The 27,846-nt window shown below is 53.6% G+C and overlaps 1 protein-coding gene across 13 annotated transcripts in view; it reads left to right on the top strand.

Annotated features, from left to right (window-relative positions):
* Positions 1-27,846, top strand: part of CAMTA1 (calmodulin binding transcription activator 1) — a 260,782-nt gene that overhangs the window by 53,314 nt on the left and 179,622 nt on the right. For all 13 annotated transcript variants that reach the window (XR_010308514.1, XM_064171818.1, XM_064171817.1 and 10 more), the window contains one exon: positions 12,899-12,966. Coding sequence is in view for 12 of the 13 variants with exons in the window: in XM_064171818.1 (XP_064027888.1) it covers positions 12,899-12,966 (68 nt within the window). In the remaining variant the exon portion in view is untranslated. The remainder of the gene's footprint in view (positions 1-12,898; positions 12,967-27,846) is intronic.

Genomic DNA, 27,846 nt, shown 5'->3' with positions numbered 1-27,846 from the left:
CTGGAGCTGATCCCATCCCTTCATCAGCATTTGTGAGCTGCTTCCTGTAGCGAGCTGTTGTTCCCAGCCCTGTGAAGAGTGCCCCTGCTTGCTGGGGGAGATCTGGGGGGAAAAGTGCCAGAAGCCCAGTAAAAAAAACCAGCCCAGCAGCACCAGCAGCAACTGGAAATTACAGCTGCGTTCCAAGAGCAGTTTTTCGCGTTCTATTTTTTTTTCTTTCTAAACCTCAAGTAACAGTTCAAAAGAGGAGGAAGAAGTTAACGAGCTGTGAACACTTAAAATGAGGGCAGAAAGCCCCTGCTCAGATTTACAACACAAACAGCTGAGTCTTGCTTCAGCCTGGGAACAAGCCCTGCATTCTGGGATGTTTGAGCTTGCTCATTCTGGGATGTTTGAGCTTGCTTTTTTATCTTGTTTTTGTGGTGGAACCTTGCGGGGAGAGAACTCTGCAGACACACACCCCTTCCTCCCCCCCCGCCCTTGCTGCAGTACTTGGTCCATGGCTGCTCCCTCCCGGGGAGGAAGGTGTGTTAATGAGTTCTATAATGGGATGCAGCATCAAGGTTTGAGTGACAAAACCAACAATTTCCGAGGGTCTCTTGTCTCAGGGACAGCCCGGGTCTCGGTTGTGTTAGGGTGAGTGGGCAGATGCCTAGGGAACAGAACGGCTCAGGCTGGTGGTGCTTTTTGGAGAGGAGATACCGTGGCACTTGTGTGCCATTTGCAGGGCACTTTAGAGCTGGAACAGTCTTCATGTGACCAACACAAACAGTCAAGCCGTTAAGCAGGGCTGTGAGGAAAAGCAGGTCTTTGGCCACATGGTCAGAAGAGAGATCTGGCTCTTGGAGCACAGGAGGGGAGTGTATGAAACACAAAAGCAGCAGCACCCAGGACTCCATTTTTCACTGGTTGAGGTCTGGTGTTCATCCCAGGACCGTGCCACTGCAGCCAAGACAGGAAGATGTCCCAGTTCCTGCTCTTGCTGTGCTCTGGCCAGGATCATCGCTGGAGCCTTTATCATGATTTAATGTGGATCTTTTCAGAAGGGTTTTAATTCCCCATTTGAAATAAGAAAGCACTGTAAATCACAGGCAGAATCTGTTAACATTTAGAGTTTTAAATGAATTCCTGTTGAGAGTCTCTTAAGCCAGATTTATATCTGGTTCTGCATTGAGCTGTGTCGTTATGTGGGGCTGGAAGACTCTTAGAGCATTAGGCATAATGCAAAAACATGCTGAAAAGACAGTTCTGGAGGAGCGTGGAGCACAGAGATGTGAGAGAATATTGGAGTGAGGGATATGCAGAAAGGGGCAATTACCGTGGTGGATAGTTTCCCTTTAATGAACCCTCCACGGCTGAGGGTTTGCTGCTGTCTCCTTGTAGCAAAAGGCAAACGGAGAAGGAGCTGAGGTTCTCCCCTCTCTGGTGGCACTTCCCACCTTGCTTTCTATGGCAGACTTTAGCCCAAGGTCGTTTAAAGGAAAGAGTAACAACAGAAGCAGCGTGCAATGATCTGTGGGTGTTTTCCAGTAACTAAAGCCTGGGCATTATTTAATCTGCTCTGCCTTACTGACTGCCCCTGGGCTGGAAATGGAAGATGAAATCCATCCTAATGCCATAGGGCGCTGGCTGCTTCCAGCTCTGACTTTGCTGATACTTGCAGCTAAGGGTACCCCAGAGCTGAGCAGTCAGGACAGCCACTGCTAAGTGTGTTTGTGTGGAGTTATGCTCCCAGTGCTGCTCATGTGTGTCTGGCAGCTGAAGCTGCTGAGCAACCCTCCAGCAGCCCTGGGCTCCAGCACCTGCCGCTCACTCGCTTGATTGGGTTGGGGTTTCCTCCTCCTTTTCACGTGGTTCAGACAAAACTATTTGCTGCCTTGGTCCCCTTTTTATATACACCAGGTTTAGCCTTGAAAATAAATGGTCAAAGCTGTTCACTTGGTGACAGTGACAGGGGCTGGCTGCAGTGAGCCCTGATCATGCTGCCGTGGGGGTCACACCTGGCTTAGCTGAGCTGAGCTTTGAAGACCTCCTCAGCTCATCTGGTGCTTTCCTTCTAGTGCTAAGCAATCTGCAGCTGCTCAGGTGAAAACTTTAATGAAAAGTACAGCAGAGAGGTGAAGCTTGTGTGTGCTGGGAAGGGGTCTGAGTGTGGTGGCAATGGGACTGTGGAAGGAATTGTTAATTATGAATTGTCAGGAGAGAGCACCTGGGCTGCAGGAGAGCAGTGGTGATGCAGGGGTGCTCTGGGGCAGCCCTGACTGGAGACATCAAGTCCTCTTTCCATGGGAGCTCCCTGGAAACATGTAGGTGTAAGACCTGTTGTGGCTGGCGTTTGGGTGCTGTTGGCTGTCTCTGACCCTTCCTTATATCTCCTGTTGCATTTCTGCCCTTGTGCACTCCTGTCTCTCTCTGTAAGTGTCCTTTGGGACCGTGTCCAGGCCTGACTTCCCCATCCTGTGGAGGCTGCTGCTGGTTTCACTCCTCTAACTTCAGGAGCCAAGCTGCTCAGGTGGCAAAGCTCATGGGGAGAAAGCCCAGCGTGCTGGGTGCTGCCAGGCATTGCTGCCATGTGCCTTTGCAGACAGAGCTGATGGAGCTCAGCGTTCCTAAATGTCACCCTGTAATGTGTCGTTAGGGCTGCAGTTTGAGGCTGTCCTGGGCTTTAATTGAAAACTGCAAGAGTAATCTCTGCCATCTTTTCTGTAGCTGGATCTCTAGAAGGCCTCTGGTGAGAGGTGCTGAGTGGAACACCCCAGTGCCTGCGGTCCAGCCACTTGCATCCCCAGTCAAAGGCACTTTCCTCTCAGTGGCTTTCTGTCCCTGCGCTGCCCATGAGCAGTCCTGGGGCTGCCCTGGCAGCTTTTGTGAGATTTGAGCCCCACAGAGGTGTGCTCTGCCACATGAGGCTGGGTGCAGGTCATTTGCTGCTCTCTGGCAAAGCGAGAAACACTTTGGGCACCTCAGCATTGTGGAGTTTCTTCTGTCAGGGTCAGACTTGAGTCTGAGTGGTCTCACGTGGGCTGTTTCATGGCATTTTCATGGGTATGAATGAATGCATTCAGGAACCAGTTAATAGTGGGGGCACCAGTTCATAGTGAGGAGCTCTACCCTTCCATCCCACACCCTCCCAGGTGAGTGACAGGCCCCAGGTTCTGGTAATGAATCTTCTGTTCCTCTCTCTCCCACGGCTTTGCCACTTCCCAGGGGATGCATGGCAGCAGCAGAGCCTGGGCAAAGCCAGGATATTTATCACCCTTTCCTGCACAGAGGTGGTGAAACAGCTCCTGCAGAATGAATCTCCTGTAAGACCCTTCCGCAGCCGGGCTGGGCTGACTGCTCCAGGAACAGCCTTTTCTTCCCCAGAGGTGATGTGTGGGAAGTGAGTCCTGGTGACTTCAGCTTTTTCTGTCTGCGTGTGGAAACCAGCTGTGTGCTGGGAGCACCCTTGGCTAGCTGCTGTTGAGTGGCTGATGGAGAAGGGCATCCCCAGGGGAAGAGCATCGGCCCAGTACCACCTCCCCTCCTGGGATGGAAGCCACTCGGCAGAGGGTGACTGGCAGACATGGATAACAAATCCCACCCCGACGAGGCAGTGCTGGCTGGGCTGGGAAATGCATTTGAAAGGAAGTTCTGGTTTAGTTTTGTCTTTAACTGCATCACAATGGGAGAGGTGGAGTGCGAAGGCTGCCTCCAGGTAGCCTGTATCAGGCAAGGTGAGGTTGGGCCACCCTGCTCCTTGTGTGCTCTGGGGACAGTCATCGTGAGTGCCACTGGAGTGTGGCTGTTGTTGTGGGGCTGGGCAGGTTTTTGTTTGGGTTTATCCCTGCTCAGCTTCAGAGGTAATACCAACATTTCTGCTTTGGAAACATACAGAGCAGCAACACCTCAGACTCAAGCCCTGCCTGCAGAAGGAAACAAACCAGCTTGGTTTAAAGGCTTCTTGCTCTTCACAGGTCTCCACCAGCCTGGCAGCAGCTGGTCTTGCCTTCCTCTGCCACTTACTCCAACAAAGCTTTGCTTGCTTTTTTTCTTGCTGCTGCTTTCTGCCCAGCTCAGTGAGCCATGTCCCTTTAGATGCTGTGCTGCTGTCTGAGGCCAAATAATGGGACCAGTGGAATGGCAGTGCTATTCCTGTGCCACTGATGCTACACAAGGCAATGAGAACTTGCTCTGTGTGGCTTCCAGGTCACTTTGTAGTTGTGGTACTTGGAATATTAATGGCTTTGAGAGCAGCGATGGCTGGGAAATGAAAACAGTTTGATCCCAGCTGAGAAGATGCTACACAAGGAACATGAATTCATATTTTATTTCAGAGTGGAGGGAGGATGCAGAAGTGGTGGGCTGGAATTTGTCTGTATAGCAGCAGGGATGTGGAGATCTCCTAAGAGAGTGAGAGTGCCTGCTGGAGAGATCACAGCTTTATTAGCTCTGCTACGAACCCAGAGGTGTGCACAGGCTCTCCTGCTCTCCCTTACAACATGCACATATCTGAAGCTTGTTAATTTGGATGCTCATACTTCATGTGAAGTAATTAGCTGAAATTCAGACTGGCAATTTTAAACTGATGATTTATTACTTTGAGACAAACCAAGTGACCTGAGCTACCTGCCACTGCAAATCCTGATTGGGTTGCAGTTTCTCTCCTCTTTGGAGAGGTCTGGTCAGAATTTCTGACACCTTGACAGTGGTGCAGAGATAAGCAGGGAGGAGAGAGCTCCACAGCTTTGCCCAGCTCATGGCACAGCAGTAACCCCATTTAGCTTGTGCTGAGCAGTGCTTGTGCCTGGGGTTGGGGTGGGAGCTGTTTGGGGCAGTTGTGTGCTGGCTGGGCCGGGAGATGGCCCTGTGCTTGCAGCTGTGGGTAAAGAGAAGGGCACTGCATGGGAGCTGCTGTGCAGCATGCAGTGAGGGGTGCCAGCTGCTCCTAGTGCTCCCAGCTGCTGCTTGTCCCAGGCTGCAGCTCATCCTCTCTGGCATCTGGGACCCAGGAGGTGAGGTCAGGCTGCCCATGCTGCTGTGGCTCTGGGTGCTGCTGTGGCTCTGGTTACGTACTGGAGCCTCGGAGGAGCCACAGTCATGCAGCACTGGGTGGGAGCTCTCCTGCCACCTTGCCTCTCAGCCTGGACCCTGAGCTGGGCACGTACCTCTGCTTGGCTTGTGTGAGGCCTAAGGACAAGCCCAGCACAGGGCTGATGGGCCCTGGCTGGAGGAAGAGCAGTGGCAGCTGTCCAGAGCTGCTGTGCCCTGCGTGTGGCCTTGGCTGGTGCAGTGAACTCTGCTTTGCAGCTGCTGGTGGCCCCTCGGTATGTTCCAGCTGATGCCTTCCACCTTAGCAAAGAGGGATGCAGAGTAGAATGAGGTGGGCATGGCATGAGCAAGCTGTCAGCTACCCAGAGGATCGGGTGGCCAGGCCTGGGGCAAAGCCTAACCAGTGTGATGCTGCTCTTCAGTTATGCAGCAGAGCAGATGAAGGCTTTGTCCTCGCTGGTGTCTCAGAAGCACTTTACTGCCTGAGCTCGTTCCTAAACTGGGCCTAGAAGAGATGTGGGGCTGGGCAGGGTTTTCTGTGCAAGAAGCTGCTGGCCTTGGTGCCTTTGCCCCTAGAGATGCTCTTAGGTAGCCTTGGTGTGCAGTGCCCTCACCCACAGAGAATGCCCTTGGGTGGCCTTGTTGCATGATGCCCTCACCCATAGGAATGCTGTTGGGTGGCCTTGGAGTGCACCTGGTACACGTACCCTGGGCAGTGCCATGGGAGGCCCTGGCAGCAGCGAGGAGCCAGGTAGAGGCAGCTGTGCCCTGCCTTGCTTTGCAGTGCTGCTGAGTAAAGGACAGGGCTGGGGCCAAGCTGGGGTTTCAAAGCCTGGCTCTGTCTCGTCTGACCTTGCTGGGGCTACACTGCCTTTTGTTTGTAATCTCGGGCAAGAAGCAGTGTAAAAGGGTTTGATAGGAGACAAAAGCAAACAAAGCCTTGCTAGGAGATGGGATGAATGGGATGTAATTGGATTTTTTGGTGAAGACATTGATTTGACCCTATAAGAGACACAGAGTGAATCATTAGGGGAATTAACACACATTAAAATGCAGGGCTCCTATCACAGGGCTTTTATTGTGCCTACAGTTTTGTTTTTAATTATTTAATGACTTGGTGTCTTCTGGTAATAAATCTCTCTCTTCTCCCCCGTGCAGGAGGGAAGGGGGTGCTGGTGTGGTGCAGGGGCAGCGCCGGCTCTGTGCTCTCAGCCCCACTGGTGCCCCAGGCACAGGGGAGACAGGCTCTGAACAGGCATCTCTTATAGAATCATGGAGTCACCCAGGTTGGAAGAGACCTCCAACCTCATCCAGTCCAACCTTGCAACCAGCCCTAGCCAGTCAACCAGACCATAGCACCAAGTGCCTCATCCAGGCTTTGCTTCAACACCTCCAGGCACAGCCACTCCACCACCTCCCTGGGCAGCCCATTCCAGTGCCAATCACTCTCTCTGACAACAACTTCCTAACAACATCCAGCCTCAACCTGCCCTGCCACAGCTTCAGGCTGTGTCCCCTGGATCTGGTGCTGGGTGCCTGGCAGCAGAGCCCAACCCCACCTGGCTACAGCCTCCCTGCAGGCAGCTGCAGACAGCAATGAGCTCTGCCCTGAGCCTCCTCTTCTGCAGGCTGCACACCCCCAGCTCCCTCAGCCTCTCTTCATAAGGCTGTGCTCCAGGCCCCTCCCCAGCCTTGCTGCCCTTCTCTGGACACCTTCCAGTACCTCAACATCTCTCTTGAATTGAGGAGCCCAGAACTCTTGGTGATGAAACCTCAGCCCTACTCTGGCTGCTCTCTTCTGGGCCTTGCAGGTTTTTGTCCAGTCTACACATGGCCTCTGCAGGAGCTCAACTCCAGGAGCTCTGCAGGATGATTGATTTCCTTGGGAAGAACAATTCCCAGCCTTGGGCTGTGTTGGGCAGCTCTGGCCCTGGGCTTTTGGAGTGCTTGCTGCTCCCAGCTGCTGCTCCCAGCTGCAGCTCCTTCTGTGCCACCTGGGGCTCCAGGGCTCCCTGGGAACCACTCCTTGTACTCAACATCTCACAAGTAGTGCTCTCTCCTCACCACACTGGTGGGATGGAGACAAACTGGCTTTGCTATGAGTAGAGCTGTCTGGGCACACCCTTCACTTGGCTGGACTTTGCCTGCAGGAGACACTTGCTGTGGGTTTCTGTGCCTCCTGTGCCACCTCTTCCAGTTATCTCCTGCTCCTGCCTGGACACCTTGGCCGTGTCCATCCCATCCCTGGGACATATTCTCTCCATCTGGGCTGTGGGCACTGCCCCAAGGTGTTGTGAACTGAGACCCTGTGCTGCTTGTGCCTGGTGCACATAGCCCTGCTCTTTCCTTTGGGAAACCAGCATTTCCCTGTGCAATGCCAGCTGAGGGTGCCCCCAGCATGTGCTCATTGCTGGGAAGTCCCCTTTGTCACCAGGCTCTGCCTGTGCCAATGTTGGCTGTGAGTGGCACTGACTCATCTGCTGCTCACAGCCCTGCTCAGGGGTGAGGTGGCAGATGAGGCATATCCTGAAGCCTGGTACTTGTGTAGTGGCAGAAGCTGGCACTCTGGTGTCAGACCATGAATGGGACCTTCTGCTAGCTTGTCCCTGGCACGGGGCTGGGTTCAGCTGCTGTGGTTGGAGCTCACACCACACCTGGTCTGGATGCTGCCAGCCTGGTTCCAGCTGCCCTGGCACCAGCAGCTGCACCACTGTTGTGGAGGCAGGGAATTAATGTGGCCGAGTCAGGAATATATAGAGAAATGGAGTTCTTTTGTTTTCCCCAAAGCTAGATACTGGACTTAATTCAGTTTTAATTAGCAGACTCAGTCAGATTGAGAAGCTCTTACAAGAATACCATAGGTAAATTTGACTATTTTGGAAGTCAGGAGTTGGAAAAGGCTGAGCTACTAACCATAGCATCCCCCACTACTAATCAGGCTCAGCCAAAAGTGTGCTCCCAGGAGAGCCAGGCTGAGAGAAAAGGGCAGCGCAGAGCCTTGCCCCCTCGCTCTCTTTTAAAGCTCTCCCAGGCTCATTAAGGCCAATCAAGCTGCATAGAGGGGGCGCTTATGGTGGGAGCCGTCCAAAGCAGGGAGGGTCCTGGCCCGCAGGAGCTTGTCCTTGCAGCGCCAGGGGACTCCTTCTGCAGGGACTATCCAGGTGGGGAGGAACTCTAAGGCAGACACCCCGAGGTGGGAAGCACCCCAATATTTATACCCTTCCTAGACAAAGAGCTGAGTTACCACTGCCTGGGCACGAAGAGCACAGCCAACCACAGCCCGATCCCAGCGCGGGCACTGCACGGGCACCCCTGGTGCCTAAGGGCCCTTTGCTGCCCACATGGGCACTGCACAGCACCCCTGGTGCCTCAGGGCCCTTTGCTGCCCCTGTGGGCACTGCACAGCACCCCTGGTGCCTAAGGGCCCTTTGCTGCCCCCATGGGCACTGCACAGCACCCCTGGTGCCTAAGGGGCCTTTGCTACCCACATGAGCACTGCACAGCACCCCTGGTGCCTAAGGGCCCTTTGCTGCCCCCATGGGCACTGCACAGCACCCCTGGTGCCTAAGGGGCCTTTGCTACCCACATGAGCACTGCACAGCACCCCTGGTGCCTAAGGGCCCTTTGCTGCCCCTGTGGGCACTGCACAGCACCCCTGTGCCTAAGGGCCCCTGGTGCCCCCCTTCACGCCTGCAGGGCAGGGGGGGAGCAGTTTTTTCGCGCCTTTTCCTCTCCCATTCAAACCACAGAGGGAGAGGGATTTTGGGGCATACCAGACTCCAGGACAACCATCTGGATCGAGGAGCTCATGATGCCAAGCGTGCCAGCCCCCTCATGCAGGTGGTGCCCAGGTGTCCTGGTGAAGGAGACTGCAGGGTAAGCAGATGGTGCAGGAAGGTTCTGGGGGCTCTTGCCCTGTTTACAGGCCAACCCCTGCGATGGGGGCTGGGCGCAGGAGGCAGCTGAGGGCTTTGCTGTCTCTGCCGCAGGCCTCCTTTCAGCAGTGCCCTGAGCTGGGCTTTCCTTGTTATCCAAGGTATTTCCTCTGGAGGAGGGCAATCAGGCTGTAATATGTCATTAAGCAGAAAGCCTGGGGGAGCAACTATCTTCCTTGATAGGGATCCTGCCTTTATCCTGTTAGAAGAATTGAATTACACGTCTGGAGTTGTCTGGAGATGCAGCCTGGAGCCCAGCTGGAGCCGTGGCGTTGTGCACTCCAGCACCTGGGGCTGGAGTTGCTCAGGCATCTCGGTGATGTGTGCCTGTGGCATCCATCTGCATCTCCTGCTCGGGGCTGCCTCTATCTGCTCAGCGGGCCCAGGACAGCAGCGTCCCAGCAGTGTTCTGCCTCCAAACGGGAGGCGCTCCCTGCTGCAGCTCCTCTCTGAGATGAAGATGTGGAACGTTTAGGGCCAGCTGGAAGAGGAAAAGCCTTATGAGGCTTGGGTCTGGTGTTGGCTTGCCTGAGGTGCTGTGAGGCCTGTGCAGAAGGTGCTCCTTCAGCCACCCAAGGTGTGAAGTTGGGTTACTGTCCTTACAGCTGCGTTTCAGGGGGAGCAGACAGTGCCAGCCCTGCCTGGCTCTGCCCTGTCCTGAGAGTCAATCAGCCAGGTCAGGCTGAGCATCAGAGGGATTTGTCCCTGCAAACACCTGCTCCTGCAGACCCCCACCAGTGTCCAGGCACTGGGGGCTGGGCAGGATGTGTTGGGAGCTGCTGCTGGGGCACCCACTGGGGCTTTTCCCTTGGTGTCTCCAAAGCTCGTTGTGCTACCAGGTGCTGTAACCAAGTGAGGCAAGGGTGCAACACAGGAATCAAATTCTGCAGGGCACAGCACCTCTGGTGGAAGCACTGCCCTGGCTTTAAAACACCAGGGATGTATTTCCTGAAGAATTTCACCTGCAGAATATTTGAAGGTTTTTCACACACAGGCATAAAATCAGTGGTTGGCTCCTGCAGCTCATGCCCTGCGCCAAAGCCGGCGGCAGTGCCATGGTGTGGCTCTTCTGGGCAGTGGTGGCAGATGCCTGATGGAAATCATAAAATCACAGAATGGTTTAGGTTGGAAGGGACCTCAGAGATCATCCAGTTCCAACCCCCTGCCACTAGAACAGGTTGCTCAAGGCCTCATCCAACCTGGCCTTGAACACCTCCAGGGAGGTTGTGGAGCACAGAATCACCCAATGTGATCGAAGATCACATTGGGTGATTCTGTGCTCCACAACCTCCCTGGGAAACCTGTGCCAGTGTCTCACCACCCTCACTGCAAAGAACTTCTTCCTAATACCCAGTTTGAATCTCCCCTCTGCCAGTTTAAACCCATTACCCCTCGTCCTGTCATTACAAGACCTTGTCAGTAGTCCCTCCCCAGCCTTCCCGTAGGCTCCCTTCAGATCCTGGAAGGCTACTCCAAGGTCTCCTTGCAGCCTTCTCTTCTCCAGGCTGCAGAGCCCCAACTCATGTAGCCTGTCCTCATAGCAGAGCTGTTGCAGCCCTCTGAGCATCTTCGTGGCCCTCCACTGGACTGTCTCTAACCAGTTCTATGTCCTGCTTGTGTTGGGGGCTCCAGAATGCACACAGGGCTCCAGGTGGGGGTCTGAGGACAGCAGAGAAAAGGGGCAGAATCCCTTCCCTTGCCTTGCTGGCCACACTGCTCTTGCTGCAGCCCAGCACAGGGTTGCTGTCTGAGCTGCACTCACTCTGCAGGTTCATGTTGAGCTTTTCACCAACCCAGACCCCCCAGGTCCTGTTCCTCAGGGCTGCTCTCAGCCATTCCCCACCCAGCCTGGAGTTGTGATTGGGATTATGCTGACCCAGAGCTCCCCAGCCACAGAGGGTCTGAACTTCAGCCCTCCTGTCTGCAGCAGCCCCTCTGAACGGGGCAGGCCTGGTGTGTTCCCTGGGAAGGTCCCAAGTGGAAGTGCTGTGCCAGTGCCCGGCAGAGGGCTGTGCCTGCTGGGTTTGGTACTGAGTTTTCCCTGGCAATTAGCCAAGAATTCAAAAGGGACCTCTGTGGAGCTGGGTGTCACTGCTGCTCCTCTTGGCTCATCTCCTGCTGCCACAGGGTTGGGGCTGGGAAGCGAGGGGATGCTGGGAGAATTTATTTGCAGTGTAAACATGTTGGTCAGGAGTCATTAATATGACATTCACACAGCTCTAATAAAGTACCTAACACAGAGATCTGGCACCGCTGCAATGCCCAGAGGACATTAACTATGAGTCTTAAAACCAAGAGTATTGGAAACAAGATATTTTTACGTCTCATTTGGGAGTAATATAATTGCGTTCTGTGGCTCCAGCAGATGCTTGGGCCAGCTGGTTGGAGAGCACTGTGGGTTTTTTTAGCTTTGGTACTACACAGCTCCAGCCCTAATATAGAACTGCCTTAAAGAAAAAAAAGAGAAGGGGAAAATCATCTGCTGGTTGAAGGCCTCGTTCCTGTGTGCTCACCTTTGCAGCGACGCAGCCTGGGGACGCTTCTGCTGCAGCAGCTCTGGAGGCTGTGCTGGGTTTGGGGTCTGATCTGAGGCAATTGAACATTCAAGGCAGCTCCACTGACCTTTCTGCAGAGCCTTTGCTGTTGCAGGTGTGTCTTGAGAGGGAGACTTGGACCGGTTTGGGAGACAGTTTCTGGAGGAGAACCATCAAAAAATGACCTATTTCTGGGCACATCTTTATGTGAGGGGACAATAAAATCTTGTTTGCAGCAGTTTATGGACTTGAGCCTCGGGGGCTCTTAGCCATCTCTGGCTTTCAGGATGGTGCCGGTGCAGTGACAGTGACTATCGTGGTTAGGGCTGGTTGCTGGTCCCATACCTGCCAGTGCAGATGCTGCTGTTTCTCCTGGGCTGCTGACAATGCTCAGCTTGTCTGGAGCCTGTCTGGAGCTGGTCTCTTCTCCTGAATTACTGGTGAGAAGACAAGAGGAAATGATCTCAAGATGCCTCAGGGGAGGTTTAGGTTGGATATTGGGAGGAAGTTCTTTCCTGAGTGGGTGGTCAGGCACTGGCACAGGCTACCCAGGGAGGTGGTGGAGTCACCACCCCTGGAGGTGTTTAAAAGGAGACTGGATGTGGTGCTTGAGGTCTGGTGAGGAAGGATGCTGGGATGAAGGTTGGATTGGCTGATCTTGATGGTCCTTTCCAACCATAGCTGTTCAAAGTGATGAGATGTTGTGCTGAGGGCTTTGGTTTAGCCAAGGACTTGTCAGTGTGAAACTTAACGATTGGGCTCAATGAGCTTGAAGGGCTTTTCCAGTCCAAGGAATTCTGTGATTCTGTCCGTGGCGTGGCCACCCCGCAGCTGGATTCACAGCAGGGACACTGGTGGGTGGCAAGGCCACCTTTGCCAGGCGCGGGCACAGGCACTGCCATCAGTTATCTCACCGGCGCCGCTAATTCCCTGCAGACAAATGGGCTGTGATCTGGACGTAATCGCCCGTATCATCCCCGCCAGTGGGAGCCGTGACTTAGCTGATGTCACCTGCTGCCTTGCCGTGGCACCATTAATAATTCAGTAATTCTCTCTGCAGAGTTGCTGTGCTATTTATAAATAGTTAATTCAGCTTCCCCTGGCCCTGCTGCCGCTGCCCTCCCCTCCATGGCCACTGGAGTCACCGGCGGGCGCTCTGCTGGGCAGTGCCACTGCCTGGCCTCCTCTGCATCTCTCCCTTCACTTAGCTGAGCCTCCTTTGGTGGTGTGAGTCCGAGCCTTGCCAGAGCCCTCACTTGGAGCCTGATCCCAGCTGCAGACCTGGCCTAGGGCTGGCAGCAACTTGTCTCTGTGATAAACCTTCTCTGTTCTAAAACTTCCCAGCGTCCAGCACAGCCTTGCCAGTAACTCTTTGTTCTTTCTGCGTTTCTCTTGCAGGAAATTGCAGCTTATTTAATAACGTTTGAAAAGCATGAAGAATGGCTAACAACCTCCCCTAAAACAAGGTAACGTTGCTCACGCTTCAGCACATTGCCTCACGCTCACTAATCGATGCATTGGCCATCGGGTGACAGCTCCCAGTCATGCTTGATGGCTTGTGACACCAAACTCTCATTAATTGACTTAACGAGCATTTTATTGAATGAAATCAGATTGATTAAAAACAGAACAGCTGCGGTCTTGACAGGTTAAAGTTTTAACCCAACTGCTCGGGATTTAGTTGTGACTCCCCACAGAAGGGGATTTGGAAGCTGCAGAGCATGGCTGCAGTGACCGACCCGGGCAGTGCTCCCTGCCAAGGGGAGCACCAGAGCCCCCTGCTCAGGGGCATAGAGTGGGCATCGGTTGTGCTTTGCTGTTTTCTGGCTGGGGTTACGTGTTTGGTGGTGAGGAGATCCCAGGAAGCTGCACTAGCAGCCTGCCTGCAGTTTGTTATGCAGCCAGTGCTGTGGCTCTGCGTGCTGCTGTGGATGTTAACTGCCCCTGTCCCCCGAGACCCAGCGTCTGCAGCACGGCTGCGGGGGTTTTCCTGCCGCGCTGGCTGTGCTCAGCAGTGCCGAGTTTCCCTGCCCCCTCTCACTAACACAGCCAGCTCTTGACTCCTGATGTTGCAGAGATCTTCTTTTTTCCCATTCCACCCCTTTGCTGTTGAGAGGGACTATGGCAGGGACCCTTGTTTAGCATCCCACATCCTATCACCATCCTCTGCAGAACCCTGGTGCCCGAGCATCCTGCAGAGCTCACTGCTGCGTCTGGCATCACCTCCCTTGCATTCCAGATGAATGCCCCAGCCAGTGGGAGGATAGGTGCAGGAGGGTGGTGCAGGAGGACCTGCTTGCCTTGGAGCACAGGAAGTGAAGGGCTGCAGGACTGTGCTTTGGGGCTCTTTCCCTGTGGCCTCTTCTGTGTCTTTTGCCATGTCTTTAAGAGATGCATTTGCTTGTCCTGTTACACTGCAGTGCCTAGGCAGGGAGGCAATTCAAACCCAAGAGCTTTCTCAAATGGTCCCTCAAGACCCAGGGCTGCTGTGGTGGCTAAAGGGCCCTCAGATGGACCTTTCTCACTGACGGCAGCTGAGGGTCTGGCTGTGGTGAGTGCCTGACTCCTCTGCTCCCTCCCCTGCTGGCTGCAGGGCAGCAGGCACTGTGGTGATGCTGGAGAAGGCTTTTCCTGACCTGGCAATCCAAGATGCAGAATTAATGCAGAATTTCTTGCTGACCCTTTGCCAGATCAGCCTCTTAAGTGGTCAGAAAACATTTTAATGAGCCTGAATATCCCTGGCATCATTGAAGAGAGAAGCTTGTGAAGGTTTTTGTGGCAGTGTTATAATTTTAGGAGTTCAGTTTGCTAAAGGCAATGCACGAGGATAATTCTCTGATTAATATTACAACACCTTCCTCCTGCCTGTTTACACTTGAAAGAAAGAGTGTCCCAGGAGACAGAAAGTTATGCTGGCTGTTCAAGGACCTTTTTAAATCACTGAGTTAGTTTTCTTTCTTTTTTTTTTTTTTTCCTAATATAAAAATTAATTGGAAGAGGTAAATGCTGAGTTGGTACAATTGGGGCTCTCAGTGTGACAGAATTAATGACATTGATCCGGGGCTGAGCTGGGAACTCCCTGTTCTTTGTTTGCTGCTCTGGGTGCCTCTGATTTCATCTCAGGAAATGAATAGAAGCAAATGGCAGGAAGGCTGTTAGCAGCCGAGGTGGTGTGAAGGGGGGAGTCGCTGCCAAGGGGGGGCTGTGTGGGACCCTGGCAGTGGCTGAGCCATGGACCCGTGGAGCTGGCGGTGGCCGGAGCTGCTGGCAGGTGCTGGATGCTGGCCCTTGTTCCCTCCTTTACAAAGCCCCCGAGGTGTTTCTCAGGAGGCTGCTGCCCTAATAAGCCATCACAAGTACTTGGCTGGGGAAATTCCCAGATCGGGAGTTTTCAGCTCAGAAAGAGCCCAAATGCCGTTTTTAGGTACTGAGACTTGGCAGTGATTAATATTTCTGCAACTAAAAAAGTTGGGCAGCAGCCTGCTCCTGCAGATCAATGGCGATTTGCATGTGCTGTCGGTGTGCCTGGGGGGGGAGTCCAGCTTTACCTCTGCTACCTCCTGCATTATTTTTAGCATCTCCTGATGTCAGGGAAAGCGGAGTTGCTGTGCGGGTAGTTGGCATGGGCAGTTGGCTGGGCGACATTTTCCACCCATAAATCCCAACTCAATAAATCTCAGGGCTGCTAGGACCCATGTTATGAGAGCAGCAACACCAAAAGAGGCTGAGCTCCATGGGCAGGTCTGGTTGGAGAGGGGTGGACTGATTCTGTGCTTGGGATGCACAGGAGCGATGCCTCACAGCTCCAATCGTGATCCGTGACCTCCGGAAAGTTGGAGCCAGCTCAGGTCCTAAAGATGTGCCAAAGAGTGAGGAGTTCTGAGCCCCTCAATTCAAGAGAGATGTTGAGGTACTGGAACGTGTCCAGAGAAGGGCAACAAAGCTGGTGAAGGGCCTGGGACACAAACCCTATGAGGAGAGGCTGAGGGAGCTGGGGGTGTGCAGCCTGGAGAAGAGGAGGCTCAGGGGGGACCTCATTGCTGTCTACAGCTACCTGAAGGGAGGCTGTAGCCAGGTGGGGGGTGGCCTCTTCCCCCAGGCAACCAGCACTAGAACAAAGGGGGACAGTCTCAAGTTGTGCCGGGGTAGGTATAGGATGGATGTTGTTAGGAAGTTGTTGTCAGAGAGAGTGATTGGCATTGGAATGGGCTGCCCAGGGAGGTGGTGGAGTCGCTGTGCCTGGAGGTCTTCAAGAAGAGACTGGATGAGGCACTTAGTGCCATGGTCTGGTTGACTGGATAGGGCTGGGGGATAGGTTGAACTGGATGATCTTGGAGGTCTCTTCCAACCTGGTTGATTCTATGATTCAATAACCCTGTTTGCTGTCATCATGACCCTGGTGGCTTGCAGAGGACCATTCTGTCATTTAGTCACCTCAGCTTTTGCTGCTGCTGGGGATGCAGCTGGCATTAGATGGGTGGAAGTCATCTTCCCTGACGGCAGTGTGCTGCCAGCAATCCCTCTTCTCCTCTGCTCCTTTTTTGGTGACTCTTGCTGGCTTCTGAGGAATTCATTTTGTGATGTGGGCTCCTGCCCAGCTGGAGTAGGGGATGCTGGTCTGCAATGAGATTTAGCAGGAAAACCAAACACAATTAGCCTGTGCTGAGCCCTGACGGGGCTTGGCCCAACTGCCACAGCTGGGGATGGGAACCGGGGTGGGATTGGCAGTGACTTAACCCCCAGCGATGCAGGGGGACTGCTGGGGGACACCAATTAGGGTGAGGGCAGGGTGAGCCCTGTCCCCACCCCATTGCTTATGCCCCATTCCTCACCTGCCCCGGTGTGCAGCTCACAAGCAGGTTGTATCTCAGATGTCTTTATCGGAGGCTCCTTGCAGATAAGTCAGAATCTTGCAGTGTATTAATTTCATATTAAATAATTAATAGTAAAATTAATTGAATTATTCAATTTTCAGGTAAAAATAGACTCATAAATATTCATAACTTACTTTATTAAGGGAATTTCCATTTCCTGTGTCATTAAAGTGAGATTAGATAAGGTTGGGTTTAAGTGAGGACTGCAAACAGTTGTGCTTTGCAGTTAATTTGCTGCGTTAGGTCATTGCCTTGCCAGGCAGCACCGTGCTGGAGCTGTCCTGCTGCAGCGGGGAGAGGCTGCTGCCAGCACGGCCTGGCACAGCTGAAGTGGGCTGCAGGCTTCATGATGAGGATTAACTGCTGTGAGCTGGAGGTCATGGAGGAATGACCACCCTGAGCTGCAATGGTGGCTAAGTCCTGTCCATCTCCCTTGCTGCAAATGCAGCCTTTGTGTGAAAGCTTCTCACCCTCTGACAGACCTCAAACCCTCCGCAGGGCCATCCACCTTGGCTGGGCCATGGTGCCCAGATGATGGGGCTTCTGCCTGCTGCTGGAAGCTCTGCTCCATTTTGGGTGAGGTGTGACCTCTTTTCCCTTCGCCAGGCGATGTGATGTGTGCTGCCTGGGGATGCTGCTCGCCACCATCCCTGCTAAGTGGGGCACAGCTCTCCTTACGCCGGAAAAATCTCCTGACTCCCAGCACTTTCTGCTCACTGCTTTCAGGATTTCCTGCTCTTCCTCCTGCCTTGGAGGATAAGTAGAGCAGGGATTGATGCCTGTGGATTTTTAGCCACTGTGGTCCTGGGGTGCTGTGAGGCCATTCATGAGTTCCTGGAACCACTCACCCCATTGGTTCTAATGCGACTTGATGGTGCTGGGAGCCACCAGGGCATCCTGCACAGAGCAGTTGACAGCCCTCAGGTGTTTTGTGCAAACCCCTCCCCTGACTGATCCAGCCTGGGCAGCAGGTCAAAGATCTGACTTCCTATTGTAGCTAACTAGAAGCTCAGGAGAGCTGCATCACCGTGGAAGACAGCCCTGGCCAGCTTGGACAACGGAGGCTGGATGTCTGTGTACCCATTACAGATGGGATTTGCCTGGCATGGAGGTTGAAGGTTGGTTTCTTCAGCCTGCTGATCTCTGCAGCCACTGCCTGTGGTTACCCCAGGCTCTGACTTTGCCACATACCTGCTGGGTATGGTTTCAGAGGTGTTGGCTCTGTAGCTGGTCCCTGCACATAGCCTGTCTGTGCTGCCCAGCTTGGCAGAGGGAGATGGTGCTTGGGTGCGAAGGCTCCCACTCCTCTTCATGCAGAGTCAGAGGAGAGTCCTGCAATGTCACCCCTTGGAGAAGCAGAGGACCCAAGAAAAGATGGAATGGTCTGGTAATGAAGTGATCAAGTCATTCAACCTGCTGTCTGCCCACAGTGGGTTGGGTCAGCTTTGCCCATCCATAGATGCTTGGCCTTGGGTGTTGGACAGCAGCAATGCCCTGTTTGGGGGCTGGCTCTGGCTGCTTCCAGATCAAACGTTACAGGGCTGGGAGTGTGCTCAGGGCTTCCCAGGCTGCTGGTTGTGAGCCAGGCCCCCTGGTGTCGGCTGTTCAACCTGGGCTCCTCGGGCTGTAAGCCAGGCGAGAGTGGAGCTGCCTTGGTCCTTCTTGAAGCAGGAGAAAGGTAAAGGTGTGCCAGGAGAGACTTTGGGTCAGGGCTCCCAACGTCTGGAGCCAGCTGTGCCAGACCGTCCGATGTGCTCAGGCTTTTGTGCTTCCAGCCGAAGGGCTCTGAGGAACACAGAGCCACTGTGGGACCACCCTGGAGATGCCCTTTTGTGTGTAAGGTGTAGAGGCTGCCAGAGGGGCCAGGGGACTTGTTCACCATGCTCCAGGCTGCAACAACCTTCAAGTCTGTCGTGGTTTAAAGGCTTCACAATTCAATTTCTGTTCTGCTATGGTAATGAAGAGGCAGCTTTTGTCCAGGAGGTGAGATATGCAAAAATAACCTTTAAGTTGCTCATAATTAACCTTTAATGATATTCTCTCAGTTTCTCCAATACAGTCTCTGCAGCAAAAACAACGTGCAGGAGGAGAGCCTGAGACTGCTCCCTGCATCTTAATGGCCTGCAGATAGCAGCCGAGGGGGATAAAGCATTTATTGGGGATGTTTATCCACAGAGGTTTTTCCTCCAGCAGATCTGTCACTGCAGTTGTGCTGGGCTGGAGCCAGAGGCATCAAGGCTCACCCTGCTCTGCTGTCCCTGGCCAGCAGCTGCTGAGACACCCCAGCTCTGGGGGAGGGGGTGCAGATGCTTCACTCTGCAGCTGAGGACGGTGTAAAGTTTGTGCAAAGGCAGCGTGGCTGCAGCTGCACATCCGTGTGCTAGCGAGGGGGTGGCAAAGATCTGGAGCTGGGTGGGGGGTTCTGAGCCCCCTGTCTGTGTGGAGCAGCCAGGAGCAGGGCAAACTGATCTGTGCAGCAAACTGTGCTCCTGTGGGGAGATGAGGAGCTGGCTGCAGAGCCTGCTTCTGCAGAGGGGATTCTTTGGTGCTGAGCCCCAGCCTGTGGAGGCAGCGAGTGCTAACTTGGCGGCTGTCGTGCTCGGCAGGTGCTTGTGCTGTCTGTGGGCATGCTGCTAGGCTTGATGTGCCCTTGGGTTGCTCTGGAGGGGTTGTCCTCCTCCTCCTGATGTTTACAGAAATGGGAGATTCCTCCTTTTTCCCCCTCCCCTTGCCCTGCCCCAAAGCAGGGTCACTCTCGGGTGCTGAGGGATGTATTTTCCTTTGGCCTTCACCCAGCTGCCTGTGCTGTTCTGCTCTCACAGGCTTTACAGCTTTTCCTGCACCTGGGGTTTCCAGGATCTGCACAACCCTGTGCTTGCACTTAGGTGAAAATCTTGGCTGAAGAGGCTGCCTTGCTGGGTGGGCTTTTAGGTGCTTGATTCAGGCCTGGTGATGCTGAAAAGGCTTCTTGGCATCGTCCACACCATGTTGCTGCTGGAGGTGACCCCTCTGCTGCCCCATCTATCTCTGTCATGGTGGGACCTTTGCTCCCCTCTGCTGCCCCATCTGTCATGGTGGGGCTTTTTCTCCCTCAGCTCAGGAATGATTTTCAGTTCTGGAGAATGAAGTTCTGCCTACAACTGGCTGCTCCCTGGAGGCACTGGGATTTCTCCATCTTCTCTGAAGAGCTGTTGTCCCAAGGTGCCTTGTGCAGTTGCTTTGTTGATGCTGGCACCTCTGCAAGTGGGCAGCAGCATCTCTTGGCTCTGGCCAAGTTGTGGGGCCTCCTCAGTGCAGAGCCAGACTGTGCCAGCAGCACCACCAGAATGGGGCTTTGCAGCCTCCTTTAAAAGGCCTCATGTGGTGCAAAGGCACTGAGAGCCATGGCTGTGTTTTCAAAACAGAGCAGTGAGCATTTCTGGAGTACTGGTCAGGGAGGTGATGGAGGAGGTGTCAATCTGTTGGAGGGTAGGAGAGCCCTGCAGAGGGACCTGGCCAGGCTGGATGGGTGGGCAGAGGCCAATGGGATGAGACTGAACAAGGCCAAGTGCAGGGTTCTACACTTTGGCCACAACAACCCCAAGCAGCACTACAGGCTGGGGCCAGAGTGGCTGAGAGCAGCCAGGCAGAGAGGGACGTAGGGGTGTGGTAGATAGTAGCTGAAGCTGAGGCAGCAGTGTGCCCAGGTGGGCAGCAGAGCCAATGGCATCCTGGACTGGCTCAGGAGCAGTGTGGCCAGCAGGACAAGGGAGGTTTATGTGCCCCTGTGCTCAGCACTGCTCAGGCCACAGCTTGAGTGCTGTGTCCAGTTCTGGGCTCCTCCATTCAAGAGAGATGTTGAGGTGCTGGAAGGTGTTGAGAGAAGGGCAGCAAGGCTGGGGAGGGGCCTGGAGCACAGCCCTGTGAGGAGAGGCTGAGGGAGCTGGGGGTGTGCAGCCTGCAGCAGAGGAGGCTCAGGGCAGAGCTCATTGCTGTCTGCAGCTGCCTGCAGGGAGGCTGTAGCCAGGTGGGGTTGGGTTCTGCAGCCAGGCAGCCAGCACCAGAACCAGGGGACACAGCCTGAAGCTGTGGCAGGGCAGGTTGAGGCTGGATGTTGTTAGGAAGTTGTTGTGAGAGAGAGTGATTGGCATTGGAATGGGCTGCCCAGGGAGGTGGTGGAGTCGCCATCCCTGGAGGTGTTCAAGAACAGACTGAATGAGGCACTTAGTGCCATGATCTGGTTGCTTGGCCAGGGCTGGGTGCTAGGTTGGGCTGGATGTGCTTGGAGGTCTCTTCCAACCTGGTCCATTCTATGATTCTATGAATTGTCCTGCCAGGAGGGCCAGCTCAGAGCTGGAGCCTCCACCCAACTGACCATAGGTGGCTGCAGAGGTGTTTGTGACTTTGTGTGATCAAACGCTCAGGGCTGGTGGATGTGGTGGAGCTGGGGACCACTGAACCATTGCACCTGAGCCTTTAGGTGCTGCAAGCTGGTGACATCCATCTCCATAGACCAAGCCCCAGGTCGAGGCAGGCTCATGGCAGAATTTTGAGCAGCAAGGAAGTGTTTAGGGAATAGGTATCAATGAATCCCTTGGGATCATCTGGCATCATCCAGCTCCTCTCCTGGCAGGCAGCAGCAGCTTCCCTTGTGCTTCGTCAGAACACATGTGACTGCTGCTGCCAGCCAGAGCCAGTTGTGCCCATAGTATTAGTTCTGTATTTATTTTACACCTATCAATGATGAACTAAATGAAGATAAATAAGGCTGGTCCTTCTCACTGGGTAATTTACCCAATTTTAATGAGACTAATAACATCAGAGCTTGTTCCATCCTCCTGCTGCCTGCGAGACACCGCACGGCTCTGACGGCTCTGCTCAGCTGCCCTGCCAGTGGGGCATGGAGGGTTCTACACACCTGGCATTGAGCCCTTTGGTTTAGTCTCTGCTCCATCTCCCACCAGTGGAAGGGTTGAGGGATGGTGCAAGTGCCAAAAGAGCTCCTTCTTCACAGGAACAATGTTTTAAGCTCTATTGTGTAACACAGGGGATGGGCAAAGGCAAAACTTGAAGTGTCAGCAGTGGAGCTGGGCAGAGGCAGGAGGAAAGGCTGAGGGCTGGCATCTTGCCTGCAGCCATCTCTTCTCCATTGTGTGCTGTGGTTCCTCTGGGGAAACAGGGGCCCGGTGCTCATGCTGCCCTGAGGCTTCAGCAAGTTACTGGTGCTTTCTGAGCCTTCCCTGGTCTGTTCTTGGTTTGTGGGTCTGAGGACCAAAGCAGCATGTGGGGCATCCCTCTGCCAGCTCTTGGTGGCACAAGGAACAGAGGGGGCACAGTGACAGTTATGATCTTAACCTTGGAGACTGTTCCAAGTTTTATCAGTGACTGAACCCCAGCCAAAGGAGCTGAGGAGCAGGCAGAGCCTTGCAGTGGTGACATGGATGTGCTCAGGTGGGCATCTGCCCACTGCTGCCCTACAGGGATGTTGGTGCACCCTTGGTGAAGTGCACCAGAGGGAAAAGAAACAGAGCTTAAAACATTGCCTTCAGTGTGGGTGATGTGGGAGATGATGTTCATCTCAGCTTCTCTCTGGTACTAGTCACAGTTTGGTTAAGGTTTAGGGAGTGAAGATCTCAGCCAGCACTACTACAGCTCCTAACTCAGTTATGGTAATTAGCTGCAGGCTCTGAGCTCAGCATGCTGGAGAAGCAGCTTTTAAATACGCTCGGGATTGGAGGTTGTGTCCAATACCAGCTTGCAGGGGGCAGGTGAGGAGAGCTCTGGTTTCCATGGGCAGATTGAAGCTGGTGTGGGAGCCCTGGCACAGGCTGCACAGGTGAACAGTGATCCTATGGGAATTCCTGGTAGCAGCTTGTAGGGATCAGTCACTGCCTGACCCCACCTTTGACCTGGGCTTGGAAAATAACAGAGAGAAGAGCAAAACAGGAGAGTTTCATCAGAGGAAACCGGGCAGATGTTTACCCCTGGGTTCCCAGTGCTGGGAGCTGGCAAATGTGGTTGTGCTGGGGGGTGACACGAGGCTGAACAGAGTGCTCACGGGGATGGTCTCAAATTAGGGCATGGCAGGAAAAGGATTTTCTGTTATCAAAAGTTAGTTGAGGCTAAATTAATCTGAAAATGTGTAATTTCATCCCGACTAAAAATACTGCAGAGTAATTAAATAGCAGAGCAGGATGAGCTGAGAGAGCGTAAGGGAAGATAAGCGTCGGAACTAGACAACAATGGAGGTTGTGTGGTGAACACTTTCCTGGAGGAGTTTGGGGCTTTTTAAGCTGCTTCATTGTAAATTTTAAGTCGAAAATGCTTAGCAGTTTTGGCTGGAGAAATGGTGACTACCTTGGTGTTTGTCTGTGTGCTTTGCAGGGTTTCTATATTTGGGTTTAATTCCCTCTTATCATCTATCACTTATTAATAAGTTTGACGTCGAATAAGGCTTATGATTGGGAACTGTTTCTATCTGAAGCTGTCCTCCGGTGGGTTTGTGTGAGCTTTTCATCCAACTTTTCTAGTAATTTGGGCCTTTGCTGTACAAAATTGGTAAATTAGATTAGTGTTGTCAAAGTGCTGGATGTGTGAAATCTGAAGTGCATCCCATGGAACACCGGAGTGAGGAAATCCTCCCTCCTCCGTGCACAAGGAACCTGCTCAGATCCTCAGGCTGCCGATGCAAGAGAGGAGTCAGGGGCAGGTCACCTCCTGGGCATCTTCCCTGCGTCACCTGCTGGGAGCAAAAACCAAAGAGCGTGGGAAGAGAGGGTGGTTAGGTGGCTGCCTTCCACCTCGTGTGCCAATGCCCAGTCTGATGCCTCTCTGGGGATGTGGCACGATCTGCTTGGCCCCGGTCGCTGTTTCGTTTTGGCGCTCTTTTGAGTTTTGGGTAGGCTTGCTGGAAAAATGCAAACTGCTTCCTCTCCCTTTGCTCAAAATCCTTTAGCCTTAATTCTGAAAAATGGCTCTGCAGATCCTCATCTTTCACAGAGCATAACCAGATTACTGCCTTTTACTGGAATGCTTTGTGTTAATGAAGACCGATTGGGATTACAGAATGGATTTCCTCTAAGGAAGGCATTATGTGGTTATTTTTTACTGCCTGCCATTCTAGTTAATTGCTTTGTCATCATTAATTGATGGGACTGAATTGATAGAAATAAATAGATTATATTCCTGAGGTTGATTTGAAAGAGAGGAGGAGCTTAAAGCAGGCTGCTGTGGAGTGTTCAGGCATGTGCCTCCATGGCTTGGTGGCTGTCGAGGCTCCTGTGCTGTGGGTGTCGTTCAGGCTTGCTCACTGTCACCACCTGTGACTCCTCTTGGATCCCGGGGGCAGAGGAAGTGTGTGTGGGTGGTGTTTGCCTTTTCCCAGCCAGCTTGCCTCAGATGTCTGCAGGATGCTGAGGTCTGCTGGCACCAGGCTGCCAGCCCCTTGGAAGTTCACCGACTGTCAAACAGCAGTTTTGGGTTGAAGTGGTTCCCAATTAAAATTCCTAATTAAGGATTTTGTGCAGTTTTCAAATATTTACCAATTTTTACAGTGTCTCAAGCCAAGAGCCAAGCTTGGTGCTGCCAGCCAAGGGAGAGTAGAAAACATTCCCTTTCCTCTCAGCAGTTTTGATTGTGGCTTTGAGTTCCCCTGCCTCTGTCCCCTTTGAAGCTCCCCTGATGGGCAGAGCTCAGGCTAAGAGGCACTGGTAGCATCCTGGCACATCCTCTGCAATGTGGCATGGGATATGAAGGTAAAGCCAAACAGAGTCTGGGCTGCATCAGGAGAAGTGTGGCCAGCAGGGTGAGGGAGGGTAATTCTCCCCTCTACTCCCCTCTGGTGAACCCCCACCTGGAGTACTGCATCCAGTTCTGGAGACCCTGGGACAAGAGGGCTGTGGAGATGCTGGAGAGTGTCCAGAGCAGGGCCAGGAGGATGCTCAGAGGCTGCAGCAGCTCTGCTGTGAGCACAGAGTGAAAGAGTTGGGGCTGTGCAGGCTGGAGCAGAGGAGGCTCCCAGGTGACCTTCTTGTGGCCTGCCAGGACCTGAAGGGGGCTACAAAATAGCTGGGCAGGGACTTTTGAGGTTGTCAGGGAGTGCCAGGACTGGGGGGAGTGGAACAAAGCTGGAGGTGGGGGAGATTCAGCCTGGAGGTGAGGAGGAAGTTGTTGAGCATGAGAGTGGTGAGAGGCTGGAATGGGTTGCCCAGGGAGGGGGTTGAGGCCCCATGGCTGGAGGTGTTTGAGGCCAGGCTGGCTGAGGCTGTGTGCAGCCTGCTCTAGGGTAGGGTGTCCCTGGGCATGGCAGGGGGGTTGGAACTGGCTGCTCCTTGTGGACCCTCCCAGCCCTGCCTGATTCTGTGATTCAGTGATTCCGTTCTATGAGGTACCGTCACGTTGTGGCACAGCTGGGGAGAACCCTGCTGGCTTTGAGCCCCGGGCGGGTGCGCTGGAAGTGACTCCGGCGCACGGCGCTTGCCTCGCCTGCCGCCCGCCCCCACCACAGCTCCGCCGCCCTCGGGCTGTAGGGGCAGAGGCAGAGCAGCGCCGGCAGAGCCAGGCCGTGGCAGGAGGGGGTCGGAAGGGAGCTGGCCCCGCGGGGCCGTGCCGGCAGGAGCCGCTTTGGCAGAGCCGGCGGCAGGGCCAGCGGCTGTCGGCACACGGCGGGGCGGGAGCTGCGCGGGCGCTGTGCAGGTGCGGATGGAGCGGGGCTGCTCTCGGCGCCGGCTCATAGCGGCATGATTAATCTCAAAACAGTTTAAAACATTCATGAGTTGTAAGAACTAATTCCCAATAAATCAAACGGCATTCCCGTGGGAGCAGGGAAGAAATAAAATGAAGGCTAAAGAAATTGATGAAGATCCTTGAGCAATAGAGACAAATGCTGGTTCTTCAAGCACCATCTTTACACGAACAAGGCTGGTTTCACTGCCTCTTCTCATGCCCTGTGCTAGGATTTAGGGCTACAGCATGTCATTATATCGAGAAATGGTCTGCAAAAGGACTTCTGTGCCTTCCCTGTGCGTCCCACCTCGTTGCAGCTGTAATACTCCAGCTTCGGTCCTGGGTCGTTACCGGAGGTGCCAATTGCTCGGCGTCCGGAGCAGTTCACAGAGTGCTGCAGCTGCAGAGCTCGGAGCCATCCACACGTGGATGCTCCTGTGTTCAGCAGGAACGTTGGGGATGCTGCCGTTAGCTATCGAAGCTAAAGGTGCAGCCTGGGGATGTTTTGCGGGAGGGTGTTCCTGCTTGGTGATCCTTTAGGCAGGTGCTGGCTGAGCCAAGCTTGCTGCCCTGCTGCGAAGAGGAGAGTTTGCCCAGTGTGGTTGTGTTGCAAACCCACCCAAGTGGCTGGAAATGCCAGGTGTGGCCTTAACTGGAGGTGCATCAGAGGGATGCTGCAGGCAGGGTTGTCCCTCTGGTGATCAGAGCACGTCGAGGCTGTCCCCTGGCTGCCTCCCTTGCAGGAGAATTTGTGATGAGTGCATCTGCAAATGGGTTATCTCTGCTTTTGGGACCTCAGCAGGGGTTTGGTGTGTGTTTCCTTACTATTCTCTGCCCCCAGAATAAGGAAGATTTGGTTTAGCTTTTCTTTGTCCATTGGCCAAAGAACTCTTTTGTGCTGCCTGCACCCAAGTGGTACCCAACAGTATCCAGATGTTTTGGGGGCAAGAGCTCTGCTTGGAATCCAAACCTATGGCCTACTGTTGCTGTGAAAATGAGGATCTGTACACCAGTTAATGTCCCCTTGATGGGCTTAGCCATTGCCTTTGCTGCTGCAGCTCTGGACAGAATGGCAGAGTTTGGTATTTTAATCTTCTTAAATAGTATAGGTGTAAAATAAAAGCACGTTCATCTGAAACACAAATGACACTTAACTCTGCAGACACAAAATCCAGCATGTTGACATGTTCTTATGATTTGTATCTCTTCCCACTTGGATAAGAAGGCTTCTTCTGAAGTCTGTATTTCATCTCTGCAGAGCTCCAAGAGCAGGCAGATTTCAAACATGCAACCTGGAATTCCTATGGCTGCCACACAGTAATCTCAGCTGTGAGGACAACGGGGACTTGAAAGGCAGTGGCCTCTCCCTGCAGGGACACATTGCTGGGTCCTCAGCAGACCTGGTGAAGCCTGAACATCTTTCTGAAGTTCTTATGAGGGACTTGGCTTTGGTTTGTGGTCCCCCGAGAAAGGCTCAACGTTTGCTGGGTTTTCCTTTCTTCCAGGGCTGGTGCATGTCACTGCCTGAGGGTAACAGCCAAGGGTTTGTTCAGGAGGAGAGGGGAAAAAAGGGTTTGCAGAACCAATTCCTGTGTGATCCACCAGGGGCAGAGCCAGGATGGACAAGTTCCCCAAGGCCTGACAGCATTTGTCTGTGTAAATATTATTTTAAGCTCTTCTGTCTGTGCAGCAAAGCTACAGGTACCTGTTCCAGCAGCCTCCAGGTCTGTGGCTGGCATGCTGCCCTCTGACGGAGGTGCTGCAGTCACCTCTGGGTGACCCTTTGCATAATGCCAGCTCATGAGTCTCAGTGACCTCTAAACTGACACCAAGTGTTGGGGTGTCTGCTTGGCCAAGGGCAGGTTTGGTCTGAGGCACAGACACCCTGGTCTGGGGCTGCTTGAGGTTCCTCTTCAGTTTCCACTGGGGCTTGTAATCTTCTGAGGAGCTGTTGGTGCAGCAGAGGGGAAATGTCAGAGTAAATGAAGACTTGGAGAGCTGTGTTTCTCAGGGGAGAAATACCTTCTGCTGTCAGATTCTTTTCTCCTGTCGAAGCAAGAAGTGAGAGATGAGGAATTCCTGAAGCCTCACCATCACTCAGGAGCAATCCTGACCGACAGTCCCCGTGCGTCCCTCCCTGCACTGCGAGCCAGAGCTGCCGTGTCAGGGCTTTAAACCTTCACACAGTGCAGAAAAGAGGGGGAATTAATAGATGCTTACTTGAAATCCATCTCCCAGAGTGTTTGATGGTTGATAGGTGGAACAGAGCTCTGCAGGATAAAGCCCTGCTGGCCCTGGATGCTGCGTGGCAAGGTGTCAGCTTGGGTGGGAGGTGCTGAGGAGTGCTGACTTCTACGTGGCTTTGGTTTCCATCAAGACAGCTCCTCAGAGAAGGGTTTCCTTGTGCTTGTTGCTGGCTTGACTCACACCTGTGGGAGGAGGAGGTAGGGTTCTTGGGATGAAAGCAGAATCAAGGACTTTATCCTCTGTGTTCACTGGGAAGCAAGGGCAATGATTTATTGCAAGGCTCTGTCTCTCTTTCCAGTGCTTCCTCCAAGACTCCAGCTTTCCCAGCCAGTCTCTGCCTCAGCAGGTCCCTCCTCTGGGACAGGGGAAGTTAATTTCTCATTACTATCATCTGCAGATTGAGAAGATGGAAGATAGTCCCCTCTTGTCCCTTGACTCCATAATAACTTCATAGCCAGAGAAAATAATGCTCACAGCTAGGCAGATAAAAAATGGTCCCATGAGGAGTGGAGCAGCAGCAGT

Source organism: Pogoniulus pusillus, chromosome 36 (genome assembly GCF_015220805.1).
Source record: "Pogoniulus pusillus isolate bPogPus1 chromosome 36, bPogPus1.pri, whole genome shotgun sequence".
Classification (NCBI taxonomy): domain Eukaryota; kingdom Metazoa; phylum Chordata; class Aves; order Piciformes; family Lybiidae; genus Pogoniulus; species Pogoniulus pusillus.
This window is presented reverse-complemented; position numbering and strand designations above follow the sequence as displayed.